This window comes from Mustela putorius, unplaced genomic scaffold (genome assembly GCF_011764305.1).
Source record: "Mustela putorius furo isolate JIRA1106 unplaced genomic scaffold, ASM1176430v1.1 tig00000460_pilon_pilon_pilon, whole genome shotgun sequence".
NCBI classification, from domain to species: Eukaryota; Metazoa; Chordata; class Mammalia; order Carnivora; family Mustelidae; genus Mustela; species Mustela putorius.
Window position 1 is genome coordinate 19,276,893 of NW_025421389.1, and position 14,057 is coordinate 19,290,949.

Sequence of the window (14,057 nt, forward strand, 5' to 3'; positions counted from 1 at the left end):
GTATATATACCACATCTTCTTGATCCATTCATCTGTTGATGGACATCTAGGTTCTTTCCATAGTTTGGCTATTGTGGACATTGCTGCTATAAACATTCGGGTGCACGTGCCCCTTTGGATCACTACGTTTGTAAATACCCAATAGTGCAATTGCTGGGTCATAGGGCAGTTCTACTTTCAACATTTTGAGGAACCTCCATGCTGTTTTCCAGAGTGGCTGCACCAGCTTGCATTCCCACCAACAGTGTAGGAGGGTTCCCCTTTCTCCGCATCCTCGCCAGCATCTATCATTTCCTGACTTGTTGATTTTAGCCATTCTGACTGGTGTGAGGTGATATCTCATTGTGGTTTTGATTTGTATTTCCCTGATGCCGAGTGATATGGAGCACTTTTTCATGTGTCTTGTACTGCTAATTTTCTTGAAAGAGAGGCAGAGTAACCAAATGGTTAAAAACACGTGCCTTTGCCACTCTCTAGTTGTGTGACCATGCATGGATTAATTTTATGGGGTTTTTTTTTCCACTCTAAACCTCAATATCACCTGTAAAATGGGAATAAAAAATACCTACCTCAAATTACAGCACCCAATATAAAGAAAGTACTCAACATATGGTAACAGAACATATTATTATTGTCATTTTGTGAAATGTGGATGCTTTGGAACACATAACCATTTCTTTAATCTGGTCTAACAAATACCTCTTGTGCCATGAAGAAATAAAATTCCACAAACTTCTCTAAGAGAGATGATGTATAAAGCAACAGTTTCTAAAACTGTAATAAGACTGTTTCTTTCTAATGCATACAAAGAAAATCAATTGGGGTGAATTCATGCCTATAACTAGGACACTAAAGACCAATTTAACAAAACAGGCCATATGACCTGCAATCTATATGATTCTTTTATTCTAGGCAATAGACATTAAGCTTTTCTCTTCTTACTCTTTGCTCCCAAGTGACAAGACTATTTTAAGAAACGCCTTGCCTTCTTTGACAGACTGTACGAAGACTGGATTGTCTCCACTGACCGTCAGCCCAAATCCATTGTCATCCTTCTGGATGATCACACAGCGCTGAACAAGACCTGCATAAGAACCGCAGGGTAAAGAGAGAAGAGAAAATGGGAGAGAAAAAGACATAATTACATATTAGTAACGAACTGTAACGACCTACATTCTATCTGGAGAAACACATGGTGGCACGTGAAACCGGTATCACAAACCAGAGTACTAACCCCATAAACAAAACAAATACGAGACTATCGCCAAGAGTCAAATGTATTGGTTTCTCACTGGAGAGGCAGGGTGGAATTGCTCTGAGATTAAAAACAGCTATGGCAAAGTGGAAAAGATGAAGTATTAGAGAGACGGAAGGCCTATTCACATCTCTGCTATTTGTAACATGAAACCTTCCCCACTGCCCTCTGTTCAGGTGCTCTAACTGGTGTTCAAGCCCTAGAAAATCAAACATTTGGGGATGTTAGGCTAGAAGCATCCCATGGTTAAATCCTAGTGAAATCCAATCTCACTCTTAGAAAAAGAGACTATCTAAAGAAGGGAGGTGCATGAAGAGCATGGGAGCTCTTCCAAAAAAGAGAAAGAACAAGTCCAGAGAAGAAAGACCTGGGCTCATAGAAAAAATAAACAAAGGACAAAAAAGTAGGAAAGATAAAGAACCCTTGAGCTCAACCAACTCTCTTTCACATACTTACCTGATTCCTACAGGAGATTTTGTTTTCCTTCTAGCAAACAGCAAACAAAAGTAGTCAGGGCAAGGTGAAAGAAAGAAGACCGCAACCAAAGGTTTAGGAATGTCCCATCATAGAACCCTGATTAGTACCCAGGGCTGTTTGATCATAGATCAAGATCTGAAGATCCTGAACTCTGTGTTAGCCAGAGATTTAGTACTTTCAGCTTTACAGAATCTAAGTGTTTCACCAAAAATCAATATATAAAACATGTAAAATAATGCAAGTATACTGATGTTCTGAAAATAAAAATTTCTTCAAAATAACAATTTTTACACAAAGAGCATGACCTTTTAAATAAGCCTGATGTACAAAACAAAGGATTACGTTGAAGACCACATATTAATGAATACATGTATTTCTTGCTGTTAATGAAATGTCACAAGTCTGTGAGCCTACTACAAATGAAAGCCTGGAGTAAGGGGATCATTGTACAGAAAACACAAACCATAACCCCACACAAAAAATTAACTTAAAGCAAATCATTGACCTAAACACAAAGGCTACAACTTTTCATAAGAAAATACAGGAGAAAATCATCAAGACATTAGGATAGGTCTTTTAGGATGCAAAATGCAGCAACCATGAAAGAAAAAAAAAACAACAACAACTAGGAAATTGGACTCGAAATTTTAAATACCTGCTCTTCTAAAAACACGGATAAGAAAATGAAAAGGCAAGGCACAAAGTGGGAGAAAATATTCATAATTCAAGTATATGATAAAGGACTTGTATCTAGATTATACTGAAAAGACAACAACTCTATGATTCAATAATGGGAGACTCATTTCAAAAAGAACAAAAGATTTTGAGGCATCTGGCTGGCTTGGTCATTAGAGTGTGTAACTCCTAATCTTGGGGCTGTGAGTTCAAACTGCACATTGGGCATAAAGATTACTTAAAAAAGAACAAAAGATCTGAGTAAATGCAGTACAAAGAAACATACCTCAATGGCCAAAAAGCATATGCAAAGGTGCTCAACATCTGAAGTCATCAGGAAAAGCAAACTAAAACCACAGTGAGAAACCACTATACACTAACTTGATTGGCTAAAAATAAAAAGACTTATAATACCAAATGTTGACAAAGATGTGGAGCAACTGGAACGCTCATGCATTGCTGGTGGGAGTGTAAAATGGTATAAACATTTTGGAAAACAGTTTAGAAAATTCTTGTAAAGGTAAGTACACATTTACATAGGACCCAGCAATTTCACTCTAAAGAAAAATGAAAACTCATGTCTATATAAAGACTGGTTACACACACAGTCATGGTAGTTTTGTTTCTAAGAGCCAAAAACCAGAAATAACTCTAAAGTCTATCAACAGATTATAGATGAACAAACTGCTATATATCGATTATAATAAAATACTACTTAGCAAGGAAAAAGAGGAATAACTCATACATGCAACAAACATGGATGAATCACAAAAACATCATGCTAAGCAAAGCAGATACAAAAGAGAGTCCATACAATATGATTCCAGTGGAGAAGAGGCAAACTAAAGGACAGTAACAAAAAGCAGGGTAGTGCCTACAGACAAGTGGAGAGGAAGGGTGAGAATAACCACAAAGAGACATGAAGGAACCTTCTGGGGTGATGGAAATGTTCTATATCTTAATTAAGGTAAAGGTTATATAAGAGTATATTCCTTTGCCAAAATTCATCCAACTGTACATTTAAAAGGACTACATCTTATTTTATGTAAATTATACCTCAAGAAAGTTGATTTTTCACATCAAAATTTGTTAGCCCTCAACTCTAGAGACTATGACACACCAAACAGTATTTGTTGTTTTTTTTTTTTTTAACAATTTTATTTATTTGTCTGAGAGAGAGGGAAAGAGAGAAACAGAGCATGAGCAGCAGGAAGGGATAGAGAGAGAGGAGGAAGCAGGCTCCCCGCTGAGCAAGGAGCCAGACATGGGGCTCGATCCCAGGACGCTGGGATCATGACCCGGGCCGAAGGCAGACACTTAACGCACTGAGCCACCCAGGCGCCCCACCAAACAGTATTTGAATTAGCAAATTCACCCACAAATAGTAAATGGTAATGGGGGCAGAGGAAAGATAACCTATCAGAATTCAACCTTTGAGGTAATGCTGCAACCTTCAAGTAATTGGGAAAAACTATAACTAGAATGGGTATGAATACATAAAATCAAGAAGATTTTTTTATTAATTTTTAGTACATAATACAATAAATATAAGAATTAGAGACTCCTGGTTTTGGCTCAGGTCATGATCTTGGGATTGTGAGATCAAGCCCTGTGTCAGGCCCATGTTCTATGGGGATCTGCTCAAGATTCTCTCTCCCTTTCCCTCTGCCTCTTCACCCCGTACGTGCTCTACATTTGTGTATTTCACTTGTATATAATATATATATTAAGTATTTAGCTTAATGCCTGACACAAATAAGGGCTCATAAATGTTAAATATTTTATTATGATTAGGACTACAATGCCCTTGGATTTTCCTGTTCAGGAATACATTACTCATCTATCCATTCCATCAATTAAAACACTTTTATGTTAAACTCCTATCATTAGGGGCGCCTGGGTGGCTCAGTGGGTTAAGCCTCTGCCTTCGGCTCAGGTCATGATCTCAGGGTCCTGGGATTGAGCCCCACATCAGGCTCTCTGCTCAGCAGGGAGCCTGCTTCCCTGCTCTCTCTCTGTCTGCCTCTCTGCCTACTTGTGATCTCTCTCTGTCAAATAAATAAATAAAATCTTAAAAAAAAAAAAAAAAACAACTCCTATCATTAATGCAAATGCTCCTTAAAAGGATCAGTCCTTATTTATGCCTTTGTCTAAACTTTGTTTTAACAAACAAGCAAATTAGTTTTGGATGAGGAAGGAACAAACAAGAAAATATTATGGGCAGGGCTTCTTCTAAGAAGGCAACTTTAGAATACAGGAGATAGCAAGAAGGCCTGAAGAAATAAATCACCTTCTTTTGAAAGCTCTTCCTCAATACCCAGACCAGATTAGGTAATCCCTTAGAGACAGTGCCCTCTATTTATTCCCCTAGTAACATTATCATTCCCAATTGATACCCATTTGTTTTTATCCACTAACTAGATTATATGCTTCAAGAATGTAGGGGCTCCATTATTGTTCACTATCTTATTTTAGGAACTGGCAAGTGTTCAGACACAGAAGGAAATTTTTTTCAGTTGCTCATGAATTAATAAAAATTAGATAAGCTGGTGGGTCTGGAGATGAATGGAAGCTCAGAGAGGTAGGTTACTGGACACAGTCCATTTGAGCAAGTATGCCCAGGATCATAACAAACTGCTAAAAATTGAATAAATGTAGTTGGATTACTTCAGAATTTTGCAAACCTGTTTTCTACAATTCAAAACTGTCCAGCCTGATAACTTTCCCTCTTAATTCTACATCAAAAGGAAATGAGAAACAAAGGATAAGGAGGAACAGAAAAAGAGCTTTGTGCATATCCTATTCATCTTTCTCCTCTCCCCAGCCCCACTATATTGTCCATTTATTATTATTCTAACTCTGCTAATATAAGAACTTGATGTACTTTGACATATAAGATCATATAGAATCGTAAGAACAACTAGACCAATGCAAAAGGAAAACATGCCTTCTGTATACAGCCAATTCAGAATCTATGTAATTCAAACTTATGGTACTATTTTGTCCTAGGAATCTATGCCACCTGCATAAACTTGGATTTGGGGTCATAATTAAGTAAAAACTAAGCTACCATGCCATTCAAAATTCAGAAATCTAGTCTTTCAAATGCTTAGATCTATTATGTTCCTTCCCATTCAAAGCCAATAAAATGATTTTTTTCCCCTGCAGAGAAATGTTCTACCTTTCTGTTATAGACCAGAAACTGTTTTAACCCACCACAGAGGATAAATTCCAACTTTCACATCCCTAACACTGAAATCACTGATACACCAACACTAAAATCACCAAGAACTCAATTATCACATTACTGAAATGCCCTTTTTGAAAAACAAAATCCACTTTTTTGTTTTAGCAAATCTGCATCAAACATCTGTCCACCAGTTATTGAACACTGCAGTCTGTGGGTGTTGTGAGGAAGACAAAACCACTACAGGTCTGTGCCCTCTAATGCCCGCTAAGAACTTAAATCTTGGCAGGAAACGACAACCAAGATGTAGGGAAATGGCTGTATCTAACGAAGGACCAGAGTATAGGACAAATAACAGGCCCCATATGGTTTATGAAAGAAGGGAAAGTTAAAAGCGGAGCCCTAACTCCAAAATAGCCACTTTCACATTTCAGTAATTAAAACCAACCAACCAACATCTTCCACCATTTTTACTTTACCTGGTTTTTACACACACATATAAATATAGTCGATGGTTTGCTGGTTGGTTTTGCTAAATCCCTTATTGTCTGTTAGAATTACCATACAATGTGATTACCCCCGAATAGGAGTTTTTATATGGTCGCAAATCACTTTGATGGGAGCTGCATCCAAGCACAGTGTGTGAAGACAGTGTCTGATAAGTAAGATAATGACGATGCTCAACCTGCCCTGAAACTTGGTCATGGTGCTACTTCTTCATTCTCATCATTCTTAGTGCCAGAGAAGATTGTTTTGTCACAACGCTCTACTTTCTAAGGGCACATGGAGTACAGATAAACAAGTGCACATCTCATGTACTTAACCACAATGTACCAAGATTCTTCTTTTGTGCTACTGCACTCCTAGAAAGCAGTTACAGATCCTATTATCTTTGTATCTCTAGCCCTTCTCATAATGCCTGGCATGTGACAGGTAAATGTATATTTCCTTTGTAAACTTGAATTTATTTTGGATATAGGAAATTTTAAATCATACCCAATCACTTTTTCGGAAAAAGTAAAAACATAGCCCTGAAACCATGCAAAGTAGAGAAATACCTTTAGAAAGACACTAATCTTCCCCTACGTAACTTCTAACTGAAACAATATGATTTCCTACCTCCCCTAAAATAACATCTCTAGTTACAAATACATTTTTTATTTCCTAACTCTTAAGGATTATGCTATTTCTCCTGGAAGCTAATAATAGATCTCATGCTTCACATCATCAGTGAAGTAAAAATGTTCTATAAAATTTATATAAATACTATCCTTTCCTAAATTTTTTCTCTTTATAATAAAGGACATTTCTTTTTCTTGTTTTGACAGTGTGGTATTTGAAACCAACATAAAATGACTATTTCATACTCAAAAGATAATTACCAAGGATGGTATTTGAAAGTGAAAAAAATTAAGCCTTTGTAAGGCTTTGGAGTGGGCAGGGGAAGAAGTCATAAAAAGGTACTCTGAGGGTGCCTGGGTGGCTCAGTGGGTTAAAGCCTCTACCTTCGGTTCAGGTCATGATCCCAGGGTTCTGGGATCAAGCCCTGCATCAGGTTCTCTGCTCAGCAGGGAGCCTGCTCCCCCACCCGCATTGCCCTCCCCCCGCCTGCCTTGTAATCTCTGCCTTTCAAATAAATAAATTAATTACTCTTTAAAAAAAAAAGGTACTCTGAAAAAGAGGAGAAAGTACTCTCAGATTTCACGGTAATACACTCCTGGGAAAAAAGCAATAATAGTACCAAACAGCAAGTTATGGAAAACGGAGTGTTAAAAATGCAAAGCAACATGCTGAACCTTCCATACGGCATTTATTCTAGTGAAAGCACACCAGTCTTTCTTCACCTTTCATTTTATTACATGACCAAACCTCTCTGAGTCTCACTTCTCAAGAATTAGCTTCAGGGAAGGGTGTGGAGAAAGACCATGTGCAACCTCATAAAAACAGCTCATTTTTAAACTGCTGCCAGACATACATGTTTTATGAGAAGACCTCAGATAATCCTTTGATTAAGAAGCTTCTGGATTCTAAAAGCACAATGCTGCCAGCAAGAGGAAGCTTTAACTTCCAAGTGTGCTGATTTCATTCTTTTAGACTATTACCAGCAGTGAGTCTCTTTTCTAAGTTACGTTTTCTTCTATCTTGAAATTTTTCTGAAGAGAAGAAAAATCCAATCACGATGGGCCAACATCATATGTTATCAGTTCTCCTTATTAAAATACTTCATTCTGACATCAATAATCATTCATTCAAAACACATTAAATGAGTGCCTCCACTGTTTCAGGCATTATGCGAGATGCAAAGGCAGGTGGAAACACAAATAACTAGATACGAAGCCGGGTGTCAAAGGTTAGACCACAGAGGAGAGGGGCAAACCCAGGAAAGCCCTGTGTTGGAGGCAGTGTTTGAACCGGGCCTTATAGGATGGAGAGTAAAGGAAGGTAAACCATTCAAGACAATGGGAATGGCATGAGCAAAGAAAGAATACCAAGGGAAAATGTGGAGGAGAGGCTGGTACCTTTAGGTAAATGGTAGTAGAAGTAACAGGTGGGTTAAGGCAGAATGATAAACTAGAAACAAATTATAGCATATCTTCATTAACTATTCATACTTTCCTAGTAAGTGCATGACCAAATCCTTACTTTAATCCTATTAATCTAACAGAGAGAGTAGAACGGAGAAAAGGAAGTAAATCAATGTGAAATCGAAGTGAATCAAAGTAAATCGAAGTGAAACAAAATTATGAGTCTCTGCAAACAGTCTTATGATATGATGGAAAACTGAACAGAACAGCGGCGACAGAACCAAGAGAGTGAGGGATGGAAGATAATGTGATGGTAGAACCCACTGGACCTGGCCAACTCTTGACTCCCAAGAACAAGGGAAAGGGAGCAAAGATGACTTGAAGAAAATGAGACTAGGTGAGTGTCAGAATGGTGGTGCCATGAGAAGAATCAGGATCACGAAGAAGACTGATTTCTAGCCACAGGGAACAAGGATGAATTGCACATTGGTCATTCTAAATTTGAAAGATAGAGTAAAAATATTCAGTAAACAATTTAAAATACAAGACTGGACACAGGGGAAATGACCAAGGACAGAAACACAGACCATGTGTGCAACTATAAGAAGGGGAAAAGCAATCAAGTAAAGGAAAGACAAAACAGCCGCAAAGAAGAAAGAACCAGATTAATGTACTATTACAGAAACAAACCAAATAAAGGATATCAGCATTGCCAGTTTGTTCAGAGGAAGGTGAGAACTGGAAAAAGTTCAAAGATTTTCAACTAGGATCTTTTGGTTCACCTTCCAGATAGTATGTGTTGGGAAGTCAGACTGCAAGAGGTCAGGAAGCGAGTGACTTAGGAGGACGCAGAAGGTTCATGTTTAGAGTGTTCTCTGCCAGGCTGAAGAAGAAAGCAGAAAGAATAACTTGGGGACTTTAACCTTTATACATCTGAGAAGGCTGAACTTAAAAAAGGTAAGAGTTTTTTAAAAGTCCATTCTACAGGGCACCTGGTGGCACAGTCAGTTGGGCGTCTGTCTGCCTTTGACCTGGGTCATGGCCCTGGGATGGGGCTCCACGTTGAACTTCCTGCTCAACGGGGAGTCTGCTTCTCCCTCTGCCCTCTCATGCTCTCTCTCTCTCTCATACTTGCGCTCTCTCTCTCCCAAATAAATAAGTAAAATCTTAAAAAAAAAAATACACTCTGAATTAACCAACCAGGATAGTTTAAGTACTAACAGTGTGCTTCTGTTACCGACTACTGTTTGGGTCTTCCCCTCCCCCAATTCATACACTGAGTCCTAACCCCTAATATGCAATGGTATTTGGAGATGGGGCTTTGGCAGGTAATTAGAATTAGATGAGGTCCTAAGAGTAGGGCCCTCATGATGGGATCAGTGTCCTTAGAAGAAGACACACCAGAGAGACTGTTCTCCACCTGCGCTTGTACCAAAGGACCGTGAGAGCACAAGGCAAAACCGTGGCCGTCTGCAAGGCAGGAGAGAGCTCTCCCCAGAACCTGCAACCCTGATCTCATACTTCTAGCCTCTAAAAGTGAGAGAAAATACATTTTTGTTATTTAAGCCAAGTCTCTGGTATTTTGTTATAGCAGCCCCAGCAGATTAGATAGTTACAGAAAGATCTGGCTTACTTTCTTCTATATAATCCTGTCAGCTAGAATCTAGAATCTAGAATCATGAAGCCAGGACAGAAGGCAAGAAAAGGCTGCTATCAAACTCCAAATGCCCTCATAAACCCTCTCATGTCCCACAAAGTCCACAAAATTTCTCCATCATGATATTCATGAGAAAAATAGAAAATGAAGTATAATTGAAACTGTAGCTCAGAAACATAATCTGAACATGGTCAACAGACACCGAAAGGTAGAGGGAGAAATAAGGAGAAATGGAATAATACTGACCTACTGCACCAGGCAGAAACTTAACAAAAGAAGTCAATACAAAACAAACACTTAGTTTTCTTGTAAAATGAGCAAAGTAAATTTATCTCACCAAAAACAGCTCTAAAAATGGCAAAGAGAGTTCAAAATAAATACTTTGTTAAGTGAAGAACTAGCATTTGTCGAAGTATTGAGCTAGTGAATTCTACCCCAAGACAGTATAAAATCTCAAAACTTAGAAGTGGGCTTGTTAAGAGATGCTACACTAAGAAAATGTCAGCAGTTGGTGTGACTCTACTCCGTCATATCCCATTATTTCCAAGCTTTTTCTTGACCCCCTCCTTCCCAAGATTCTTTTCCATCTGTGGTAGAAGCACAAAGTCTGAGGCAAAGTCTGAGGTGCTGTGTGATAAAGCACCTGTTTTATAACATTTGTAATGTCAGAGAGATTTAAGTTAGCATGCTCACTCTGTTCTGATCAAGTCATCCCTTTTATAAGAGCTTTTTAAAGCCCCATGGCTCAGTTCCTTCCAAAAAAGGTATTTCGAGGCTTTTCAAGAAACAAACAAAGAAGCCACACCTTATTTCCCCATTACCACTTAAAATGTTTCTATTACTAACAAGCGAATGGCATGTCTGAACTAGTATCAATATTCCTATCACTGAAATATTAACATCCAAATCAAACAGCAAGCCTTTGCATACATACCTATCATCCTATCATCCAAAGTAAACATCCTAGCATCCAAAGCAAATACCAAGCTTTTGCATTCATACCACAGATCTAGGAAAATGGTGGGGGAGGTGAAATACAACATTGCAAAGGCTACCAGAAAAGGAGGGAGCGAATAAAGATAGTCTTCACATTCCTAAGGAGAGAATAAACCATAGGAAGCTCTTTATATAGAACAGAAAGACAGAATCTTGAGAAATTTGGAAGCTATTTCTTATTTAGGAGGAGCCAAATAACTTTGGAAGGAAGAAAAAACATACATTTGCCATGCCATACAGCATGGTACACATTTTTTTCTTGACCTACTGTAAAAGATTTCTCTATACACAAAAAGGCACTGGTCATAAAAACCGAAGCAAAGAACTATATTTACTGAACATGGAAGCATAACTGGTTTAAAATCAAATACAGAAGCCTCATAATATTAAAAAGTATGTGATATTATGGGTTTAAGTGTCAGGAGATATAAATTATAAAATGTCTTGGGGGGCTGGGGCACTTTCATATATTTTTTTTTCCTTTCATGTTATGTCAGGCTAGGAAACACGTATATCTGGGGAAACTTCCATATGACAGACTTCTGCCTCTTTTAGAGAAAACCTGGTTTTCCTTTGAGGCCAAATTTGGAATCTTCTTAAAAAGAAATAACTTATTAGTCTTTCAGAGATTATTTTAAAAGTCTGGGTTCCAAGAAGTGCTTCTCCTATTTACTTTTCTCAAGGCACTAATCGGCTGCCAAAACAAGAGAAGAGAGGGCAGGTAAAACTGTGCAGAGGAAAGGGAAAAACATGTATGAACTTCACAGACATGGTTTATATTATCTTTGGAAGACAGGGCACAGCCTAGAAATATTAGTGCTTCAATAATCTGTTGCAAAAGTTAACCACTCAGTTTAAACCTGCTCTTCATGAAAATTATTTTTAAAAGGTGTCATTTTGACATTTGCCCATTCAGAATAAGCTTCAGGGACACTTATGAAATGCATAAACAAATTCTTCAAGCCATAGAAATAAAATACTTAAGGTATTTTTGCTATTGTGGGTAAATCATACATGAACAACATTTCCAGATGATGAGGCCAATAAAAAGAAACAAATAAAAAGAAATCAAATAAAAATTCCAAAGAACTGGTAACACCTCTAAGTCACACCAGTAGCTATGCTTAGAGGTAAAGACTGGTGCCATGAAATTCTACGTGATCCAAACTCAGCAAATGGGACATGGGAAGAAGACGCCAAGAATTCAAAGCCCACCCATGTTAAGTGGAAGAGCCCAACTCAATAATATCAGACATCACCACTTTCCCATCAGACACAAGATGAAAGACAAGATGGGTCATGTGGCCTACTCTTACTCTATGATGTTAGTTTCTAGCAACCTTAAGCTTCCCAGTGGCAGCCACATTAAAACCCCAGGCTCCCTTTCCCTGCAGTAGGTCATGCCATGCAGAGCAGACACAAGGAAGGCTGAAGTTATTTAAAAGAAAAACAAAAAAGTAAACAGCATGAAGCAAGCTCCAAAGGTGCAAGGCTGAATTGGCTACATTAGCTTACCATATATCTCGGATCTACTCTCCTCTGAACTAGACTTTGTCTTCTTGGAGGAGCTATCTGCACAAGAGCGGGAGAAAAGGAGAGAGATATAGAAAATATGGAGACCAATGTAAGGGGAAAAATTCATGGGGGAAAAAAGGAATGAATCATGATCAAGTTAAATCGTGCAAACACAAAGTATGAACATCACAGGTGATAGCACTTAGAACAGTCACGAACAGCACAAGTAATGACATCTTTTAAAGATTTATCGAAGAAAAGACAGTACAATAAAAATGTGTTCAAACAACATGACACATGAATAGTCTACAAAATATATCATCTGACAATCATAGAGATGACAAAAGCACTAAAAGCTGTAATAATCTCATTTTGAAGCACTGCATACCACTTCACTGACCCTGTCTTTGGAGATGGGCACACCACAGAGGAGTAATACAGGATAAGTCAATCTAACAAGACTCTAAGGTTTATATGAACTTAGGGCAGATACTCATTAGCAAGAATAATAACTAATCATATTAATAAAAGCCTCTGAGCCCCATGATGTCAAAATTATATGTCAGAATTTAAAAATTATCTTTTAATGGAGATCCAGAAGTTGTACGCACCCCCCTACCCAAGCCTAAATAAACTGATGACTGGGATTTCATTTTTACCTATGATCCAAGATGCAAGTAAATTACTAGCTAGTCACTTCCTTTTCTTCCCTTCCAGAATAATGTTTATAATGTTTTTTCAAAATAACCATTTACAATGAAAATATGAGACATCTGAGTTGGATACAAAAAATACACTCTATTAAAACTGTATTTCTAGACAAAAATGTCTTAAAGAGATACTCTTTATTAATCACCTTAGTGATTACCTACTATACTCTTTTGTCATAGGAACATACAACAGAGTAAAATAGTATATACACAAAGAACACTTATTAGTTTCAAATGACAAAAGCGAAATTATCCAGCATTTTTTATAAATTAAATACTGACTGACTTTATAAGGAGGAAGCAAAAGCCCATATTGTACAAGAGGAGTTCAATCTATTTGTATAAAATTAAGAATATAAATAGTCAGAAGTTCACTAGCATGAAAACCTTAGACAAGATCAACACTACTTAAAAGATTCTCTGCACTCAGAATATTTTTGACTGAAGAAAAAGGGGTCTCTATTCATTTGCTTACTCTAAAGTGAGATGATCAGTAATCCCTGAAGTTGGATTTTATCTAATACTCCAACTTACTATGGTCACACACGAATTTTTAAATGATTACAGAAATCTGCAGTTGTTAGAGCTTTGATTTTATGAGATCTACTACAGATCACACTTAGGATTTATTTTAATACTAAGTCCTTGGTCTGACTAGAATCTCCAATTATGACAAATGACTATGTTTATTGTCATTATTTTTAAATAAAATACACTCTACAATGATGCTTCCATAGCGGAATCCATAGCGTTGATGTTAAAAATGCTTGCATTCATCCCCAAAGCACAGGTTTGATATTATCATCGAAGAGGAAGGAAGAGTTCGGAAACAGATCAAACAAGAACTCCTGGGTGTTTCAGGTAGTTATGTAGCTTATTAAGCCAAATTATTCTGAACTAAACTACACTCAATATTCTTTAGAAGAACAAACAGTGCTTTACCTGTAGGATCAAAATCATGTGATGCACTGCGCTCAACTTTCTGCTTCTTATCTGTTGGTGACTCTCGGTTCAAAATACTCCCATGCCTAAATTAAAGTAAAGCAGTCAAATATTTACT

At 37.6% G+C, this 14,057-nt stretch overlaps 1 protein-coding gene across 4 annotated transcripts in view; it reads right to left on the minus strand.

Annotated features, from left to right (window-relative positions):
* The window catches only part of ARHGEF12 (Rho guanine nucleotide exchange factor 12), a 145,963-nt gene that overhangs the window by 61,996 nt on the left and 69,910 nt on the right, over positions 1 to 14,057 (minus strand). For 3 of the 4 annotated variants that reach the window (XM_004750072.3, XM_045080425.1, XM_004750070.3), the window contains exons 3-5: positions 13,940 to 14,025; positions 12,288 to 12,344; positions 986 to 1,084 (exon numbers count right to left, since the gene is read on the minus strand). In XM_004750072.3, the coding sequence (XP_004750129.1) occupies positions 986 to 1,084; positions 12,288 to 12,344; positions 13,940 to 14,025 (242 nt within the window). The remainder of the gene's footprint in view (positions 1 to 985; positions 1,085 to 12,287; positions 12,345 to 13,939; positions 14,026 to 14,057) is intronic. The other variant, XM_004750071.3, reaches the window with a different exon arrangement.